General features: G+C 55.2%; 1 protein-coding gene across 21 annotated transcripts in view; it reads right to left on the reverse strand.

The window, feature by feature from the left end:
• Positions 1–19,252, reverse strand: part of NCOR2 (nuclear receptor corepressor 2) — a 210,850-nt gene that overhangs the window by 74,599 nt on the left and 116,999 nt on the right. For 17 of the 21 annotated variants that reach the window (XM_041729398.1, XM_041729399.1, XM_041729400.1 and 14 more), the window contains 4 exons: positions 18,712–18,805; positions 15,924–16,102; positions 12,508–12,562; positions 10,060–10,158 (listed from right to left, as the gene is read on the reverse strand). In XM_041729398.1, coding sequence (XP_041585332.1) covers positions 10,060–10,158; positions 12,508–12,562; positions 15,924–16,102; positions 18,712–18,805 — 427 coding nt within the window. The remainder of the gene's footprint in view (positions 1–10,059; positions 10,159–12,507; positions 12,563–15,923; positions 16,103–18,711; positions 18,806–19,252) is intronic. The other 4 variants (XM_041729407.1, XM_041729404.1, XM_041729414.1 and 1 more) reach the window with 1 other exon arrangement.

Raw genomic sequence — 19,252 nt, forward strand, 5'->3', positions numbered from 1 at the left:
CTCTGAGCCCACAAGGGGGACACCACACCACAAAAAGTGCAGTCCCTAACCTTCGAGAGCTAGTGCCCCAGCTGACGGAGGCTCAGTGCTGATAACACTTTGAGAGGCACAGGAGTTAATGTGGTGACAGTTCCTCTGGATCCACGGGGACAGGGAAGGAGATCTCTGAGTCCCCAGAGGCTTTTGGTTGACAAGGATGAGGGGAATGCTGCAGGGAGGGGACCTGCCTGGGCAAAGGCACGGCAACATGAAAACAAGTAACTTACCACATGACATACGATATAGTGGACATGGCTGCAGAACCTGGCCACCTTTAACACCCACACTCAGACATATAGGTGCCACCCTGGTGGCAGTGGACAGCCACTGAAGTCTTTCGTCAGAGGTGGAGGGGTAGGCAGGGGATGACATCTTCTGCCCCATGTTGTAGGGCAACACAGTAGCCGATCGAGGGAGGCATGGGCGTCAGTTCCAGAAAGAGAGAGTCCAGTGAATAACAGTGCCAACAAATCCCAGTAAGAGCTGATGAGACTTAATCCTCAGATGACAGGTCCTCAGAAACGTGTCATGAGAGTTTTCTGACACCCCCTACACAGCAGCGCCCAAGGCACCACCATCTCATCCACTCACTGAACAAACACATCACTGAGCAGAGACTATGTGCCTCCAGGGAGCAAATCCTGAGAGGGCCTTTGTCCTCATGACACCTGCTGTCTCTCAGCACTGGGGACAAGGGTGCCTGGGAGCCCAAGGCAGGCAGGAGAGCTGGGGTTGGGGTCAGGGATCAGACGCAAGACACAAAGGGGTCTTCTGGTCAGGGAGGCTGCCACCTCGGCCCCCTACCCTCCTCCTCCAGTCCGTCTGTCCCTCCTGGAGAAACACAGACAGGGATGCCACCAGAATCTAGACAGAGGTGTGCTGGAGCTGGCTCAGACCAGCTCACGAGAGCAGAGTTCAACTTTCAGGGATTTCGCAGGCAAGCCATTAAATACACCCATTATTAAAAACAAAAGTACATAACCTTACACTTAAAGAACTTAAAAACAAAGACAGTAAGTACTCAAAACGCATCACTTCCCAATTATTTAACTACATGTATCTGCTATCTACGCTCTTCATGGTATTTACATCAGCGACATCCACATAGCGGAAGTGGGATGGGGCACCACGCTAGGCGCGTCCCCTCCCAGTTCCACCTTTGGTGACATCACTTTGGTAGCTTAGATGGGGCACGGTGGGAGTATTGATACCATGGCAACTGTTACGTGCTACAAATTGGGGCTTTGCCCTCAAAAAGCTGCTTGCTAAACACCAGCACTCCCCTGCAAACAGATATGCCGACAAAACTTGAGTAGCATTTAACACACACACACACACACACACACACACACACACACAAACACACACACGTGACGTCTGTGCTGCCTGCAGGGAGATATGTAGTTGTGGCAGCCAAAGCTCTGTTTTAAATTGTCAATCAGATCCTGTCCTGCCACTGGGAATAAAATCAGCAGTCTGCCAGACCACAAAGCCATGTGATCCAGCCCCTGCCCAGACCTGCTCACTTTACGCACTTCCCTTGGGGCTGCTCCCCGCTGTTTCCTGGAAGATGCCATGTTTATCCCTACCTCAGGACCTTTGCACTCGCTGCCTGGAATTCTCCCTCCAGCTCTGCCTGGCTGGTTCCTTCTTATCACTCAAGTTTAAGCCCAAATGACACCTCCTCAGAGGAGCCTTCGAGGTCAGCTCCCTAAAAGCTGCCCTCCCTCACATCAGCTATCTACTGAAATCCTGTAGCCCTTACCACCACCTCAAAGAATCATGCTAATTTACTTATGCACTGCCTATCTCCCACATGGATGTGTCAGCTCTGGGGACCTCATTTGTCTGGTTCACTGTGGAATCACCTAGAATGGGGACAGTGTGAAGGCATGACAAAAGGTCTCCAACATGGCCACCATCCACCCAGGATGATCCACAAGCTGTCAAGGCCAAGGGAGCCTGTCCTGCTGTGGCCTGCATTGGCATAGACCCACACAGATGCTGCTTTTCTGGGAACTATTTCCTGACTCTTGGCAGCCCAGCTTGAGAGGCCCGGATGTGGGGTCCATCAGCCCCTCATCTCTCAACCCCCCGCGGTCCAAATGATCCACGCTCACATTTTCTGGGCTGGGCTCACATTTTCCATGTCTTTCAATGCTTTTGATGTGGTCTGCCCTGGACAAGGCTGGCAGACAGCCAGGTCTCCCCTGCACCTGAGAAGGCCATGTTTGTCTTCTCCCAAAACAGCAGCCCAGTTTGCTTGCTCCCTAGGGTATGGCCTCTCCTGCCTCCCGGGAGCCCACCTACCCTCCTGAGAACAGTGGTCCCTGGAATGCATTTGGGGGGCTGTGTGCCCGGAGGAGCCTCCCACAGGTCTCCCCTTTCTGGGCAGGAATCAGAGACATCTGCTCACTGGAGCCCTAGAACTGGGCAGTCTGGTCTGGCCCCACTTGCTCCCAGCAGTACAGAAGCACCGCCTCTGACAGGCTTGGGCCGCCCAGGAAAGTCAGACAGACCCCCAGGCTGGAGGCCCATCTGGGCTCCGGGTAGCAGCCTGGGACAAGTACACTCACACTTAGCCAGTGGGCCAGGAGGGACAGCCCAGCCCAGAGCCAGTATGGCCATATCTGGCCTGCCACACATCCCTGCCAGACTGCACCAGGGAAAGCCCTCCGGTGATCTCATTGGTTGTGGGGGGGAGAGGGGGAAGCAGCCTGGCTCTGCGAACCAGCTCCAACTGCACAGCAGCTGCCCCCTCCCTATGTGGACCGTGCTTGGCTGGGTCTGCCCTGGAGCAGCCTTCCAGGTCATACTGTCCCCTGTGAGAGCTGCCACAGGCACAGGAGCCTCGGGAGTGCCACAGCAACCAGAACAAGGTCACCTGTCCCTTTGGCAAGGAGCTGGGAGAGGAGGCTCAGAGGGGCGGGGACAATGATTGGGGAGAGGAGTGGGGACAGATAGGGATGCAGGCACAGAGGGAACAGAGATATAGAGACTCACACGTGGGGAAGGAGTCTGGGAGACAGAACACAAAGGGAAGAAAGAGGGCGAGAGAGGGAGATCAACCTAGAAAACATAGAAGCCTGGGGTAAGCATCTAGTCAGAGGTGGGAGGACTGGGCCACAGAGCAGAGCCATGGAACGCAAGGATGCACAGGCCAAAGGGCAGGAGGGAAGTGGGGCCCCCTGCATGTCCCCCATGGATGCCCCAGGGACAGGCTAGAAGGCTGGGCTCAGCTGCCTGGGGGTGCCAGGAACATACATCCTCCATGGCATAGCCCCTGCCATCGCCTGGATGGCCACGAGAGCCCCTTGGTCACAGCCACGGCAGGATGGGCCCTGCTGCCTGGCCCAAATCTGCCTCACACTCTCAGTACCTGATGGTCTCCATAGTTAGGCCGACTACTGACCACAGCATTCCTGGGCTCTGGTTCTGCAATTAGCTGGGATAATGGGGCCCCTCTGTCCATGAATCATAAACTATAAACTGTCACAGCCTCAGCCAGTGATTCACCTCATGGAGAGGATGCTCTGGCTTGGGCCCAGCCCACAAGCCCACCTGCCACTCATGGTTGGGTCTCATGGGCCAGGGTCAAGTACCTGAGGGCTCAGCTCCCACTTGCCAAAGGTCAGGTGTGCAGGGTCCAGGGGGTGGGCATGAAGCGACTGGCATTCTAAAAGTCTACGGCTTGGCCTACATCTCTCTCTGTCAGAATATGGGTAAGTTTCCAGAAGGTGGACGGCTCCCTCTGATGAACACAAGGGTGATTCTGGTGCCCCAATGGCCAGTGCACAGGCCTTGCCTCCAGAGTCAAGCACCCATGCCGTGGATGCCAGGGTAGGCCTCATCCCTCTCAGGGAAATGCAGCTGTCTGAGGGTCTGAGCACAGAGACATCCAATGGGTGATGATTTTCATCAAGGAGTTTTACATTCTGCTTTTGTAACCATTCAAGCTTTCAAAAGGTGACCAACATGATGAACAAATGGCTTGGTGCAGGGTGTGTGATGAGGGTGTGACGAGACAAGGTGTCATCTGAGCAGATGCAATGATGTCTTGCTACACAACGCTGTGATTAAGCATTCAAGGAAGTCATGACCCTGGGAAGTGTCATTTGCATAGATGAAAATGCACAGGGTTTGTCCCCTGGATGGACGGGCCAGGTCCCCTTCTACAAGATGCCTGCTGCCTGCCCCCACTGCTGCAAATGCCCTCAGCTGTGCACGGCCTGTGGACTTAGACCTGGCCCTGCCTGCCCACTTCAGGACACCTCAGAAGGGCCATTTGAGCTCATGCTACCTTCACAGTCATCTTCTCCTCCCCATCCTTCAACTGTGGTTGGTCTATGTGGCCAGTGATCCTGTGCCATGTCTCAATTTCCTCTTCTACCCCCCTGCTCCCTCCCTCTCCCTTCCTCGGGGGCCCTTCTCAGTAAATATCCCATAGGCTGAGGTTCTGAGTGGTCCCCGACCAGCAGCCAGCACTGGATGCCTGTTAGAGAGGTAGGCTCTCGAGTCCCAAGGAAGAGCATAGCCCAGCAGTCACCTCCTGGTGACAGTTGGGAGACCCTCAGCTGGATGTCAGCTCTGTCTCAGGTTTGTGACTTATCCTGGGACCCCAGGAGGGGACAGCCTGGGGACACAGACTACAGCCAGTCCAGAGCAGGTGGTACTATCCCCTCCATTCTGGGGAAAATAGCTTCCCCCATTGGCCCTGTGGGTTCCTCTCCTACCCAGATGTGGGAATTTGATCCTGGAACCCACCTCGATCCCACTAAAACAGGAATAGTGAGAAGAAGGGCACTGGCAAAGACATCAGGAGCACCCTCATTTCTGGGCCTGGGCTAAGAGCCAGCCAATGCAGAAGATGCACCTTCTACAAGGTGGCAGGTGGGACCACCCAGCCTAAAGAAGCCATCAAGCCACCTGGCACCCATGTCACAGCTCTTCATTGGGACAGTCTGTGAGGCATCAAGACAGCCATGCTGGGCTGATGCCTTCACTCTAGCTTCCTGAAAGATCATGGTTTGGTGTGGCTCTGAGGATAGAACTTCTAGTCCTGACATGGCGGTAGGCACTCAATAAATGCTCTTAGATGAACACACGGTACTGTGCATCTGACACCTGGCAGGGAGGGCCCATCAAGGAGCACTTGTCGGGCTGAGAAGCTGAGTGGCCCCTCACGGCCATCCTTAGCCACAGTGTGGGCCCAAGCCACAGGAACCACAGACAGATGCCACAGCCTCCACAGCCACTGCCATCAGGGGGAGGAAAGGACAGGCATGCAGCTGGGGGTGCTAAGAGGGACTGCAAGAGAGCCAGAGAGAGAGAGACAGCACTCTGTGTCTCCCAGAGACGCTCACGGTCCAGGGAGCACAGGAGAACTGAGAGACAGTGTTTCCAGCCACTGGCCCCCCAGAAGCCAGGTGCACATGAGGCCAATAATAGCTTCCTAGGGAGCAGAGATGGAGACCCAGACAGGCCTGGTGCCATGATGTAGATGGGGGCTCAGGGGGGCACTCCCACCCACAGCAAGGTCCATCTGCTCCCTGATGCAGCAGAGCCTACAATAGACCAAGGAACCTACAGGCCGACAAGGTCAATGAGGGGCAGCTTCCACGGCCAAAACGTGGCAAATGGGACCACCAGGTCCCCCCTGCCCTTGGGCTCCCATGGTAGCCTGTGCTGGGTTAGCATCCTGACTATGACACTAAGAGCAGGTTCCTTACCTCCCTGTACCTCTACCTGCTCACCCATAAAGCAGGGATGATGATATCCACCCCTCACACCGATCCTGGTGCCGGGTGAGTGGCCAGCAGTGTCACTGTCCCATCACACTGCAAGACCAGTGCCTGGCAATTCTGACAGGGCTCCCCTGTCTTGCTGGCCTCCTAGCAACTCCCCAAAAAGGCAAATACTGGCTGAGACAACTAAGTCCTCCTCTAAAACTAAAGGGACCCAGGAAGGTGGGGCAAAGCCTGACTTGCTCCCCTCAAGGAATAAATACATGACCGATGGCTCAGCCCCCATCTACCTGAGGAGGAGCAGGGGGAAGGGAGCAGCTACTTCCTGGCAGCAGAGGCTCTGTCCCCGAGGCCACCCAATGTCTGTCTTCCTGTGGCTGCTCAGGGAGGTGAGGGGGCCGTCTCCGTGGTAGAAATAAAAGGCTAGGCTCTTTACTCAGAAGCCCACACAAATAGGAGAGTCGGGACAGGGAAATGGGCAAAGGGAAGGGGACACAGGGTGGGACTTGTGCGCTGGGGCCTAAGACTGCCAAGGCCCAGAGCTGCCAGGGGCGGGGTGCGTGCTGGTCAGACACAAGAATGAGGCAGCAGAGAGGTCATCTGGGCGCAGCCGTTCCGCAGTCCCCACACCCTTCTCACCCGCTGGTTGGGCATGCAGTGGGTCTCCGCAGCCTCTCTTCCTGCTCCCAGTCTCCTGTTCTCAGCCCGTGGGAGACCACCACCTCCTGCGCCCGTCTGTCCATGCAACCGGAGGCACCCACACGGACACACCCCTGCCCACTCCAGGCCAGGCTGTGGGAATCCCTACTCTCCTCATTGGGAGGTTTATCAGCAGGATCACAAGTTTTATAAAACCAAGGAGAAATAAGGAAGCTTGGACTCCAGCAGGAATTGCATCTCAGATTCATGAGAGGGGCCGAGGGACCTGGGTCTGCCATTTATTTCACTGTCACGGGGCAGAGAAAAGACTTACAGCCCCAAAGTCAACACTTGCGTTGATCCACTTACTCCATATTTACGAACAGAGCCAGTGGGTGGTGGTGAGGGCAATGAGTCTGACGGACACAGCAGCCCGTCCAGGATGTGCCCATGTATCTCCATCCCAGGCAGGGCCTGGGTCTCAGAGGCACACCAGTATCCCTGGCTGATGAGAGGGAGGGGTGAGCCTCCCAGCTATGTCCCATCTCTCGGGAGACAGGGACCTTCCGCCAGCTTCTTCCTTTTTTCGAGAGGCAGAGCACAGAAGCATCCTTTCTCCATCCTGAGGCTCTGGCTTGGGCAGAGGGCAAAACCTCACCAGAGAAGCAGTGCAGACACTATGGCTAATCCAAGGCAACGCAGACAAAGAGAGGTAACAGATGTTTCTCCTCTGCTATAAAACATTCTAGGGCTCCCCGGCGCCCTGGCCTTGCCTGGTCTGGCCTCTGCCCCAAGTCAAACAATTCCCTCTTTACTGCCCCCACCTAAGCCCTACTCTCAATACTGGGGGCTGAGGACAGATGGAGAGCAAATATGATCAAGTGTATACTTATCACAATGAGCACTGAGTAACGTAAGAACTGTAGAATCGCTATGTTGCACACCTGGAATTAACAGTTTTAAATTAAACTGGCCTTAAAATTAAGAACTTAATTTAAAAAAAAAAAAAAAAGAGCAAACAGATTATTTGGTCTCTACCGTCAATGTCTTGTTGTTTTTCATGCAACCAAAAATTGAAAACTCAGACAATTTCACATAAACTCCAATCTCTAGCTCATCATCAAAAATCAAAAAAAAAAAAAAAAAAAATCAGCACTGGCAGCACGAGGCCACTTGGCCGAACGTCAACTGGGGCAGACATGGGGCACAAGTTCTCTATGCCGGCTACAGGCCTCACCACTTCTGTGGTCTCTCACAGAAGCTGAGATCAAGTCTGAGCTGCCACATACCATCACATTTGTGCTTCTATTTTCCATAGAGTACAGAAACACTACTAGTCACTCATCAAATATGAGCAAACACCAGGGTCCCATCATTTTTCTCCAATTGTTCATTTATTTAAGAGCCTGGAAGGTGTTAAGACCCCTGGTCCAAATACTCTGAGGGCACTGTGCTCTCTCATGCCCCCAGTGCCTTTGCACCTGCTCTTCCCTCTGACCAGGACACCCTCACCTCTGTTCTGGTCCAACAAGAGGCTGCTCCTTAAACTCATTTTTGAGGGTCTCTACTCTATGGAGACTCTCAGGCAGACCGCCAATATAACCAAAGGAGATCCCTATTCCCAGCATACAAACGTCCCATAAACAGAATTAACACCACAGAATGAAAGGCATGGCAGCCAGAACCAAAGATGCAGGACACGGACACCCACACGCATCCTGGGACTTGTCCAGGGTTCCCCCCTCCCTAAATGACTTCAACACACATTAGTCCTCCTCTCCCTCCATGGCTCTCCCCATCTGAGTCAGAACCCCTTCTCCTCCAGATCCCTCAGCCCAGCCACCAGGAAGGGCCTCATGAGCCCAGCCACAGTGACCCCACAAAATCAGTAGGGTGAAGGCACAAGGGCTGGGAAGACTAGTAGGAGAACTGGCACATAGTAGGTGCTCAGCAAATCTCTGATGATGGTTTTAAAATAATGCTAAAGGCCTTTAGCTCCCCCTCTATTTTGCCACAGACCCCACCACTCCCTATTGCCTCTCATGCCTCAGCATATTTATGCTCCCTGCCTGGAATTTATTTGCATTTGTGCTTCTCAGCCTAGAAAATCCCTGACTGTGCTTTAATTTCTAAAACACCACAGCTAGCTCTTTGGAATTAAATAGCTCCAAGCCAGTAAGACTCACTTTTACACACCTGTTAGATGGGCCAGCAGGCTGGCCAACCGTGGCCACACAACACTCAAGGAAAAACCTATCCATCAACTAACTAAACACACTCACGCTTCAATGACCCAGCCCGTGAGAACCGATACTCAGTCCTGATTATTTACCCATGAGTGCAGAGAGGGGTTACTTATTCCCCCATCAACAAATTTGCTCCCTTAATTACATGTGGCTTAGCCAACAAGGAGGTGGGTGCACAATTCCCCGAAGCACAGGAGAAAGATGCCAGTTAAGAACCCATGTGTGGGACCCGATCACAAAGTGGCTGTTTCACAGTGGGTACCAGGACCCCAGAGAGGATGGCTACGCGTGATACCTCAGGACCCTGCCCTGACCAGTGTGGGGAAGAGAAGACGCCAACATTAGGGAGAAAACCCCAGGACCTTCTCCTCCCAGCTTCTGCTACTCCTGGCCGCCATCACACTTCCCTGGGTACCCCAGGCCAAAGGGCCCAGGAAGGACACGCCTCCACCAGCTCCAAGCAGCTTCGAATGGCAGCACCCCAAAGCTGTCTGCATGCCCAGCCCAAGTCTGTCCTCCAACGGTGGAACCCCACCTCTTCCCTGAGTCCTGTACTCCCAGCACCTGCCCTGAGCCAATGCTCAATGGCCTGGAAGTGAAGTGAATCCATCCCCTCCCCCTGTCTCCCAAGCACTGATTACCCAGGCGCCTCCTTTCACCTTGTGCTACAGACCCCCACCATCTTTACCATTTGCCAAATGTTTAAAACCAACTCCTTGCTTTCTAACTCAGAGGTCAGCATTTTCTGGAAAGGATCAGTCAGTACATACCTTAGGTTTTATAGTTTCTATCGTAACTAGTCCACTCTGCTGCTGTAATAGAAAAGCTGCCACGGCAATATGCAAATGAATGGACATGACTGTGTGTCAATAAAACTTTATTCACAGAAGAAGGGGTAGACGGGACTTGGCCTACAAGCCATAGCTTGCCAAGCCCTCTCTAACATAAGTCTCATCCTAAACAGTGATGTCTGAAAGGTTTCAAGTTGATGTACTGGCTATTTTTTGCTTTCAAATATGCATAAAAACACGCTAAAAAAAACCATAAACATTTTTCAAATGTTAAATTAGTGACCCAGTCATGCAGAGAACCCAGTCCTCACTCTGGGGATATGACCCGTTGACCACAGAGATCATGATTCACCAAGCCAGGAGTTCTAGAATTTTCCAGGCTGAGAATGGATGTGGTCTTTCTCCTAATACTCTTCTATGCTGCCTGGGTAGGCCAAACACCCCCAGAGAGGGTTTCCTGGCCATCAGTGAGGAGGCCCAAACTGAGGGAGCCTGCTACAGAGCAACATGTGCAGATGGTCACCACCCATCTCGCAAATGGCCGCACAGGAGCATGCTGGGAACTGGTCCCACAGCTAACCACTCTGCCCTGCCTCTCACCTGGCTCTTGCCGCGGCGCCGGTAGCTCCTCCTCACCAGGCTCTTATAGTTCTCATTCTTCTTGGTCAGGTAGTAATAGAGGACACACTCAGCCACAGTCTGTGGGACAGAAAGAAAATGATGCTGTGTACAGTGTGGGTGGTCAGAGCAGGTGGCCAGGAGCCGGAGATCTGGGTTCAAATCCTGCCTCCTCCACCCAGAACAGGGTGACCTTGGGCGGGTCACTGTGCCTTCTCACCTATGTAACAGGGATGCTCAGAGCACATACTTGCCAGAGCAGTCATGAAGACGGAGCACTCGGGACATGCTACAGAAGTGCCACCTGGTCCTACTGCTCTTGCTGCTATCCATAACTGAAACAGCCAAGGGGTCACCTGCCCTCTCCAGCCCCTCCAAGCTCCCAGCCGGGCAAACTCAAAGGTCTGCCCCAACTAGGGCCTGGGTCTCCTTTCTCTCAGTCCAGCTTCTTCTTCCCGAATGTCTGGGGCCCTGAGTAACCTCTTCCAAGCTTTGTGACCCAGCCAGACTATAATGTCCCCAAGCAACTCTTTGTCTCTCAGAATGTTTATAATTTTCTCTGCCTTGGTCTTTTCCACACCCATCTGGGTCTGAACCCTGGTGCCACTTGCTGAGTTTGTGACTGGCCCTCCCTGAACCCCACCACCTTCTTGCCCAAACAGGACCAATGACAGGGTGTCCTCAAAGCAATGAGACTCAACATGGTGGTGCCTGCCACCTGCGACCCTGAACCAGCTCCAGATGACAGCTCGCCTCTGAGGGCCATCCTGTCAAGGCTGCTGGGGGCAGAGGCAGGCAGGGCCTCAAACCCCACGGCCTTTGACACCTCCTAGAATGTACATGAACAGAGGCTACTTCCCAGGTAAACCTGGCCCCCACATGGGGCCCACACAGCAGTTGAGAAAATCATTATGTTATCAGACACCAGTATTTGCAAACTGGGCAATGTGGGCGTCCGACTTCCCCTTGAACAATTCAGGGGAGCGCCTTCCATGTTGGAGGACAACAGGCTGACTTTGACCCTACGCAGCAGCTGTCCCCGCAGGTGGGCAAGTTCCCACCCTGCTGCTGGCCTCACTCAGAACATGCCTCTCCCCAAGGGCATGGGGCACCATTGGCAATCCCTGCTTTAGATCCTTCTGGAAGCTCTATTTAAGTCCTATCCTGAGCTGCCTCTTAGCCAAAGTACACCAAAAAGTTTACTCTCCAGGGTAGAGACTCTGATTCTCCCATTCCCAAGCAATGCTGCTCAAGGACCAACTTCTGAAAGCCTTGCATCCATCCCTGGGGAGCCCTGACCTAGAGCCTCCTGGACTGTCTACACCCCCAGCATGAAGCCATCATGAACTCAGACGAAAGGCTATTTATAGGGCTTGCTTTCCCATGCCGGTTTTTCAGGCATGGAGAGATTCCGTTTCCCCACACTGCCCCATCTCCCTCCTTCTATGGTTATCAGCTCATTAAGGACAGATGTCGGGGACAACTGTTCAACTTTAAAATAACCGCCTGGCTCCTGCTCAGACGGCCCTCTCTCAACTAAAAAGCATGAGGCCTCCAGCAGGCGGGTATTAGCAAAGCTGGGGGTGGGCAGATGACCCTCCTCTCTGACAAACCTGATTCAAAGGAGTGTAGCCTAAAACACCCAGGACTGCAGCCCAGAAGGAAACCTTGGCTGGAGCCCTTCCTGCTCTGCCCAACAACACCAGGGTTCCCAGGGCCAAGGCCAACACACAGGGTCTCATCCAGATCCAACCCAGCTTCCCCCCACTCCCAGCACTGCCCCACCCAACAAAGAGTGAAGAGTGCAAAGGAGGTCTCTGCCATTCTGATAGGACATTTTGTCCACCTGCCAGGTAGGAGCCAGAGCGAGAGGGGGCACTGGCTTGCTCTGGGTTTGGGGGCAAGGCAAGGTTCAGGTGGCAGTTCTATACAAAGGTCTATCCAAATAGAATGAGGACTTACAGACCACAGGCCCTGCTGGCATCGGTGTCAGAAAGCATACCGTGACCATCAGAGGGAGCAGCCCCCTTAAAGAATGCCACTCTTGCCTATAAAACCCTAACGGGGACGCCGGGCACAGCATGGCTTCCAGAACCCATGCCCAACGTGCAAGAACGCTGGTGCCACGTCTAAGGAGCTAGCTCCAGGGAAGCCGGGTGCATTCAGCTCTCCTGGGGTTTCCTCGCTGGTGCTCCACCCCCTTGGACGGCAGGGGCGGGGCCTACGGCTGCTTCTCCAAGGAAGGAGCAGGAGGACAGAGGGGGGGAAGCAGGGAAGGACAGACAGACAGAACAGGGGCAAGCTCCATGGGCAGGGAGGGAGAGTCCTCTGCCCCAGGGCCAACGGTCGCCCATCAGAGTGGACCCCAGAGAGGTGGCGGGGCGGGCGGGGCAGCTGGGCTGGCGGCTGCGCTTGGGGGTGGCCACTCACCTTCCTCTCCAGGAACGATGCGATCAGGCCGAAGTTCTTGGGGTGCTGCATGAACCTGCGGAAGGAGAAGGGCGGGCGTGAGGCCCAGGCACAGGGGGCTTCCCAGCTGGGCGGGCGCCGAGCACCCGGGCGCCTGCCATCTCTGCGGGCCCGGCTGGGCGGGCGCCGCCCCACTCGGAGCAATTAAGCCCAGGGGGGTGTGGGAAGGGCGGGCGGGCCGAGGGTAAGAGAGGGCGTTCCTTGGAGTGAGTCACTGGTTTTAGCGCCTTTGAAAATATATTTGTTTGTCCTGCTGGAGGCAGCTTCCAGGAAAAATGAGGACATTGCATGCAGCTCTTTGGTGGGGTTCCCCCCCTTTTAAAATCTGCCTTTGTTTCTATCTCCGGCCGGGTCTGGGAAGCCGGGCCTCACCCGGCCCACGCGGGCCCCCACAGCCAGACCACAAGTCAGGCGGCAAGCTGCAGGCCTCCCTGGGCGAGGTGGGAGCACAGGCTCCGGGTGCCCGCGAGGAGGCGGCAAGAAAGGACTTATACCAGAGGGGGTGCGGGGAGCTGGCACCCCACCAAGTGGCTTCCTGCGAAGCCTGCGGAATTACTGGGAAAGGCTCGGCAAGGCTGAAATGTCAGGGCCACAGGAGCAGGCGGGCAGTGGGGGTGGAGATGTGGGTCACGGCCGCTGAGGCCCTAGGGATGCTGGGTGGAGTCCTTGGCCCAGGCCCAGCCTTGGCCTGCCGGTCGGTCCCCACGACGCGACACCGCCCCACAGCCTCCCCCGGGGAGGGAAGGAGTTGCTGGTGAGGCGGGGGCCCCAGTCCCCTTGAGGGAGCCTGGGCCAGCGCCCGGTGCTCTCCCGCCCGGCCCTCCAGATGGCTGGGCAGAAGGCCAACAGGCCCCTCCCCTGCTCCCCAAGCAGACACCAGAGAATCCGGAATGGCCTCTTCTTTCTTCCAGGAGGAAGCTTAGAGTCGAGTGGCAGGCTTCCCCGCCTGGGATCCTGCCTCAGGCAGCTTGCAAAGCTGGAGCCAGCCGAACGCCCTTCTTTTCCAGACAGTCCCCTTCCTCTCCCTGCCCCAGTGACATTTCCTTCCCCTCTAGATCCGTTCCTCAAGGTTTCCCCAAGGAGAGATGGGGTCCCAGGAGACCAGATTTCAAACCTGGAAACCTTATCTAGCTCACCTCCTCCAGTGCCCTCCATCCTAGCCCTGGATCCTCTGCCAATGCTTCCTAAGAACTTCCTACCCACTGGGCACCTCTCGGCAGCTAAACAAGGGAGGCACTGTTGCTATACCCATCTTACAAACGTGGAAACTGAGGTTCCAAGAGGAGAAGTGGCTACTGGAGGGGACTAAGCCACTAAATGGTGGGGCTCTATGCAACTGGCACATGATTTCCAGAGGCCTGAGTGCCATCGATTCTTTGGAAAATGAGGCCTTGACCAGGAACACTCTCCCGGAAAGATGCATGGCACAAAGCTGAGGCTCAGCGGATAGGAGCCCAGCGAGCCCCTCCCTGGCTACCCTGTTCTTCTGAAATAACAATGAACTCATTAGGTGAGAAGAGCAAACATGAACTCTTCAGAAAAGCTCAAACACAGAAAACACACCAGAAGCACCCTTATTTTTTTTTTTAAAGAAAGCATAAATAAATAAAAATGTCAAACATATCATGGAGTATTTAGATCCCTAACACCACAGTAATTCTTAGCACCCGTGACTGTGGCCCTTCACTAAAATTATACCATCGCTTACCCTGGGGACTTGACTATGCACCAGAACGATCGCACTGGGGATCATGAGGACCAAGAAATGAGCCCCCAAGCAACTAGGTTTTCTGTCTCCAAGGAGTCAACCCCAAACGCCCCTGGGACCCACTCCCCAAAGTGCTATTCCCTGAAAACTGCTCAGTCTGTGGCAGGCACTTGAGGCCTTGTTATACTACCCCTCTTTTTCTTACAGATGTTTTAGAATTTCCAGACTCATAAGCTTTTCCGAAAAACACAACTCTCCTGCCCAGACCCTCATCAACTGCTCCTACACTTTTGTGTCCTGGCGTCTATGCAGCTAGAACACCACCACCCCCCCATCCGTGTTGCCCATTACCCAGAATCATCCTCGTCCCTGAGGCCCAGCAGGCATTTGGGGCCCCGACCCTGGCCTGGCCCACAGCGGTGGCTGGAGAATAGGAGTTTCGTCCCCTGGCCATGAGGCCTTCTCGGGAAGCAGAGGTGGAGGTCCAGCTGCTAAGCAGGCAGAGTCTGTTTCCAATGTACCCTGCTGGCCAAACTCTGCGGCCTCTGCCCAAGCTCTGAGGCCTCTGCCCAAGCCTCGCTTCCCACCCTCCCACCTCTCCGGGGCCTGCGCCTGGCACCTGTGTGGGCCCCTGGATACAACTTCTGAGTTTGGTTGAGAAGACAGGGTTTTATCCATCCGGCAACTCCTCACTCATCTCCCCAAAACACGCCAGTCTTGTGGCTCTTTCCTTTTAGAAGCTCTAAGCCTCACCTCTTAGCACTCAACTCTTGCCTCTGCTTTCCAAATCTCCCCTGCCCCAAGGCTCCATCTCCCTCCCCAACAAGCCTCTCCCCTGCTGCTGAGCCCTTGCCCTGATGATGAGGGAGCCTAAAGCCTGCCTCAACGTTTATAGGCTGTGTGGCCTTCATTTAGTGTCTTAACCTCTCTGAGCCTCTGTTTCCTCACCTGTGCAATTGGAATGGCCTGGCAATGCTATTATGAGGGATAGAGGGACAAACTCACAAAACCCAAAACACATGTGCACTGTGTCTGGGATAGAGGACATGCTCAACAATCTCTCTCAGAGTAAAATGGAAACCAAAGAGCCATCAGCCAGCCACAAATCTCTGCCCTCTGGCCCAGCCTCCAAGATCCTCCAGCCTTGTTCTTGTGATATACATGGCCCCATTTCATATAAGGCTGCCCTCACACTTTGTACTAGGTTGAAGAGCATGCCCCAAATTTTACGTCCACCCAGAGCCTCTAAATGTGACCTTATTTGGAAACAAGTTCTCTGAGAATGTCATTAGTTACAATGCAGTGACACTGGATTATGGTGGGCCCTGTACCCAGTACAACTGGGGACAGACAGACACACAGGAAAGACCATGGGATGGAGGCAGGAGGGAATGATGCAGCCAAGGAATGATGCCGGCTGCCGGGAGCCCACAGGGGCCAGGGGAGAGGTGCCAGGCAGATTCTCCCTTGGAGCCTCCAGAAGGACCCAGCCCTGCCCACACCTCTGGAGCAGTGAGGGAAAATTCCTGTTGCTGTAAGCCACCTGGCTTGTGGTCATTCATCACGGCAGCCCCAGGAATCCCATCCACGCCTTGACAGGAAGGGCTTCCCAGGACAAGAGAGGGCCAAGAGGGCCGTAGGGCCCACACCCCAGCAACAGGGGACTCACTTCTCCCGGAATGTCTCCTTCTCCTGCTCGCTCCACATGTTCATGACCTGGCGGTCTTTATACACCTTCATGGGGTCATCCATGAGCCCGTTCATGTTGATGAACTTGATGCGCTGCTGGTCAGCATCGTACAACATCGGTGGGATCACAGCCAGCTGGCGCATCTGCTTCTCCAGGTTCTGGAGGGAGGAGGAGAAGGCGGAGGGCCGGGGTCAGAGGGCTCCAGAGGGCAGCCTGGGGAAGGGGCAGGGGCGGGCGCTGGGGCCCCAGGCGAGAGTACAGACCTGCCCAGCGAGAGTGGGAAAGTGCGGAGCCAGACAGAAAGGGAAGGATGACTGGAAAATACTAAGAGCCAAATGCCAGGGGGAGGGAGAATTTAAAGGCAGCCCCAGACAGGTTTATGGTGGATGGGGCTATAAATTAAATGCAAGGAGCAGCAGAGGCCTTATCTGCAGCGAGAGAGGGGCAATGCATCTTCCCTTTGGAAATGCAAGTGCCATAAAACATGACAGGAAAGATGTTCACCCAGCTGGGTGAAACTAGCTGGGGAGACAGGCCTGGCCATCCAGGCTCCGAGGGCACGCAGTGCAGAGAGAGGGGCCAGTGAGACCATGGACCCATTTCCTCCCTGCCACCCTCCCAGCCCTGGCACTTGCTCCTTCAAGCATGCCCACTTCGGATCTAGCCTGCCCGGCCCCATGCACGGTAGGAGTCGGGTGTTCACTCATAATGCATCGGGATGGCTATTAAGAGGCTCTGAGCCACCGCTCAGCTGGGCTCATTTCCCCAAATCTCTGCAGCCAGCCCATTACCGGCGATTAATTACCCATCTGAGGAGGCAGACAAGGGCCCAGCATGGCCAAGGTCAGCTAGTTCAAAGGATCTGCGTCGCCTGCCCTCCCGCAGCCAACCTCTCCTTTGGCATTTGGGATTCCCAGCAGGAACACAGAGCCTTGAGCACCAGCTCTGGGAGGACCCCTGCCCCAGGAGGCCTGAGCCTCCCAGTACTTGGCACAGCCCTCTGGTACCAACACCTCTCCCATCATCCTTGGCCACCCCGCATGCGCACTAATGGCACAGCACAGGCATGTCACAGGCAGAGCTGTCTCCAGGCAGGAACCCCTGCTGTGCCCACTCAGGGGTCTGTCTTCTGAGGCGTGAGCTGTGACTGCATCTCTCCTCCTGCCCCGCCCCCTCCTTCCTACCCTCTCAGGGAATCTCCAGTCAGGTGAAGTCTCGGCTCTAAATCCCTTTTTCCCACCACCCCACCCCAATGCCATCCCTTCAACATCCTCAGGAGGCCAGTGGCTACATTCTCATGTGGCCAGGACCCAGGGAAGTAGGCCTCTGGCATGGGGGCTGGGGACAGAGGACATGGTCGGCTGAGATGCTACTCACCCTTGGCCATCAGGCAGGAAACACTGGGAGAGGGCCACCCACCCCCCTCTTGCTTCCAAGGAACTGAACTCGTGTCCACACCCCTGTGGGATGTGCATGCAGCCATTAGCATCGGCGCGACAGGAGCTAGAGCCAACCCGCATGTATGACTGTGGCCAAGGGCTGAGTTCTGCTTTCTCTGGACCGAATGGCATTCAGAAAAGGGACATACCATGTGAAGTTTTAAAAAGAAGATCTCTTTCATGGCCAGACAGTCTGAATCACCTGCATCAGAATCATGTGGGTAACTTGGTAAAAAATGCAGAGTCCTGGGCTCCACTCCAGATTGGCTACATCAGAACCTCTGGGGGCAGGGCCTGGAAAACTGAACAGGGCACCCCTTCCCTAGGACTCAACAGTCTGTCCAGTGTGAGAATCAGCAGCCTAGAGCAGTGCTGCGGCAGCACTGCCGCAGGCAGTATTCACTGCCTGCCCTGTCCAGTGTGGCAGCCATGAACTACACGTGGGTGCTGAGCACAGAACATGTGCCTGGTATGCCACAGAACCAAAGTTTTAGTTTTCTATCACTTTAGTTAACTTTGACTTAAATGACCTTGGGTTGCTAGGGGCTGCTGCACTACCGGATCAGAGTCCCTGGGGAAGAAGCACATGCTCCCTCCTTTCACAAGCCTCTCTCACGTCTACTGTGGGGTTGGGCACAAGCAGGTGGGGGGACTGGCACATTAGAATCTTGACCTGTAAGACTCAGGAGGGGCCAGGCTGGCACCAACACTTCCCTAGGCAAATGCCTCCTCTGCATACTGATCATCTCTGGGCCCCAAGACCATGGCCAGGGTCACCAAGGCTGAGCTCTGGTTGTCCAGGCATGCCCAGGGGGTCCAAGAGAACAAAGAGAGTGTGCTCGTGCTGGCAGGGCCAGAGTCCTGCCAGAAGGCCGTCAGTGGGGTGTGCTGGGAACTATCGCATCTGCCCCCAGTCTGGGTGCTGAGAGGCTGACCTAGAAAGCACAGTTCTCAGGCACCCCTACCTCTGGCTTCTGGTTGGGCTCAGCCAATGGGAGGTACTGCAAGACAGGAGATACAAGAGGCGGGGGTAATAATCCCCCAGCTTCCTCCCCACTGTGGCATCATGCTGTGACCTGCCCTGGCCATGTCCTGCCAGATGGCTGTAGCATGGCAACACCCCTTTCTCCATTTGTCCTTTAGGCTTGGAGAAAGGTGATGGCCACCGCCCCCATGGCACAATACCCTGCACTGATTCTGCCCACACTTCAGGGACAAGCCCCTTGATTTCTACCATCAGGGTGAATTCTGCTTCCTGTCAGGAAGCTCCCAGGGATGGGGGATGGAAGGGAATGAAGTCAAGGCCAGAGTCAAGGCTGTGCTCTTACCTCCTGCTCGGAGAGGCCATCGATGATCTCAGACACCTCGTGCTCACTGCGGGCGGCCGACATGGAGAGCCCGCTGCCCCGCTGGCCCACCCTGCTGGAGACCAAAGGGACATACTCAAGACCGGCCCCTTGGCAGCAGGGACTCCAGCAGGCACCACAGCATAGACCAAGCCCAGAACTTCACCAGAGGCACAGTGTAGGTGGGAAGGAGGGAGGTACAAAGGGACCAGGCCTCTCCTACCCACAGGGACCACCCCAGGCTGAGAAGTCTAGGGGAGGGCATGGAGCCCCAACCCTGACCCAGGAATGCCACAGGGACCCAGTCCCATCTTCTCTCCTAAGATGCCCCCGAAAGCCCAGCCCCACTGCTCCAGGACTTGTGCCTCAGTCTCCTCCCCTGTAACAGGGGCATAGAGAGGCCCCTGGATCCCAGGGCTGGGAGGGGGCATTCAGTGAGATGTGGCCTTGAGTGTCCAGGAAAGGATGGAAGCGGCATCATCAAAGCTCACTGCCCTTCACCCCATCTGTGGAACAACAGAAA

This window comes from Vulpes lagopus, chromosome 14, assembly GCF_018345385.1.
Source record: "Vulpes lagopus strain Blue_001 chromosome 14, ASM1834538v1, whole genome shotgun sequence".
Classification (NCBI taxonomy): domain Eukaryota; kingdom Metazoa; phylum Chordata; class Mammalia; order Carnivora; family Canidae; genus Vulpes; species Vulpes lagopus.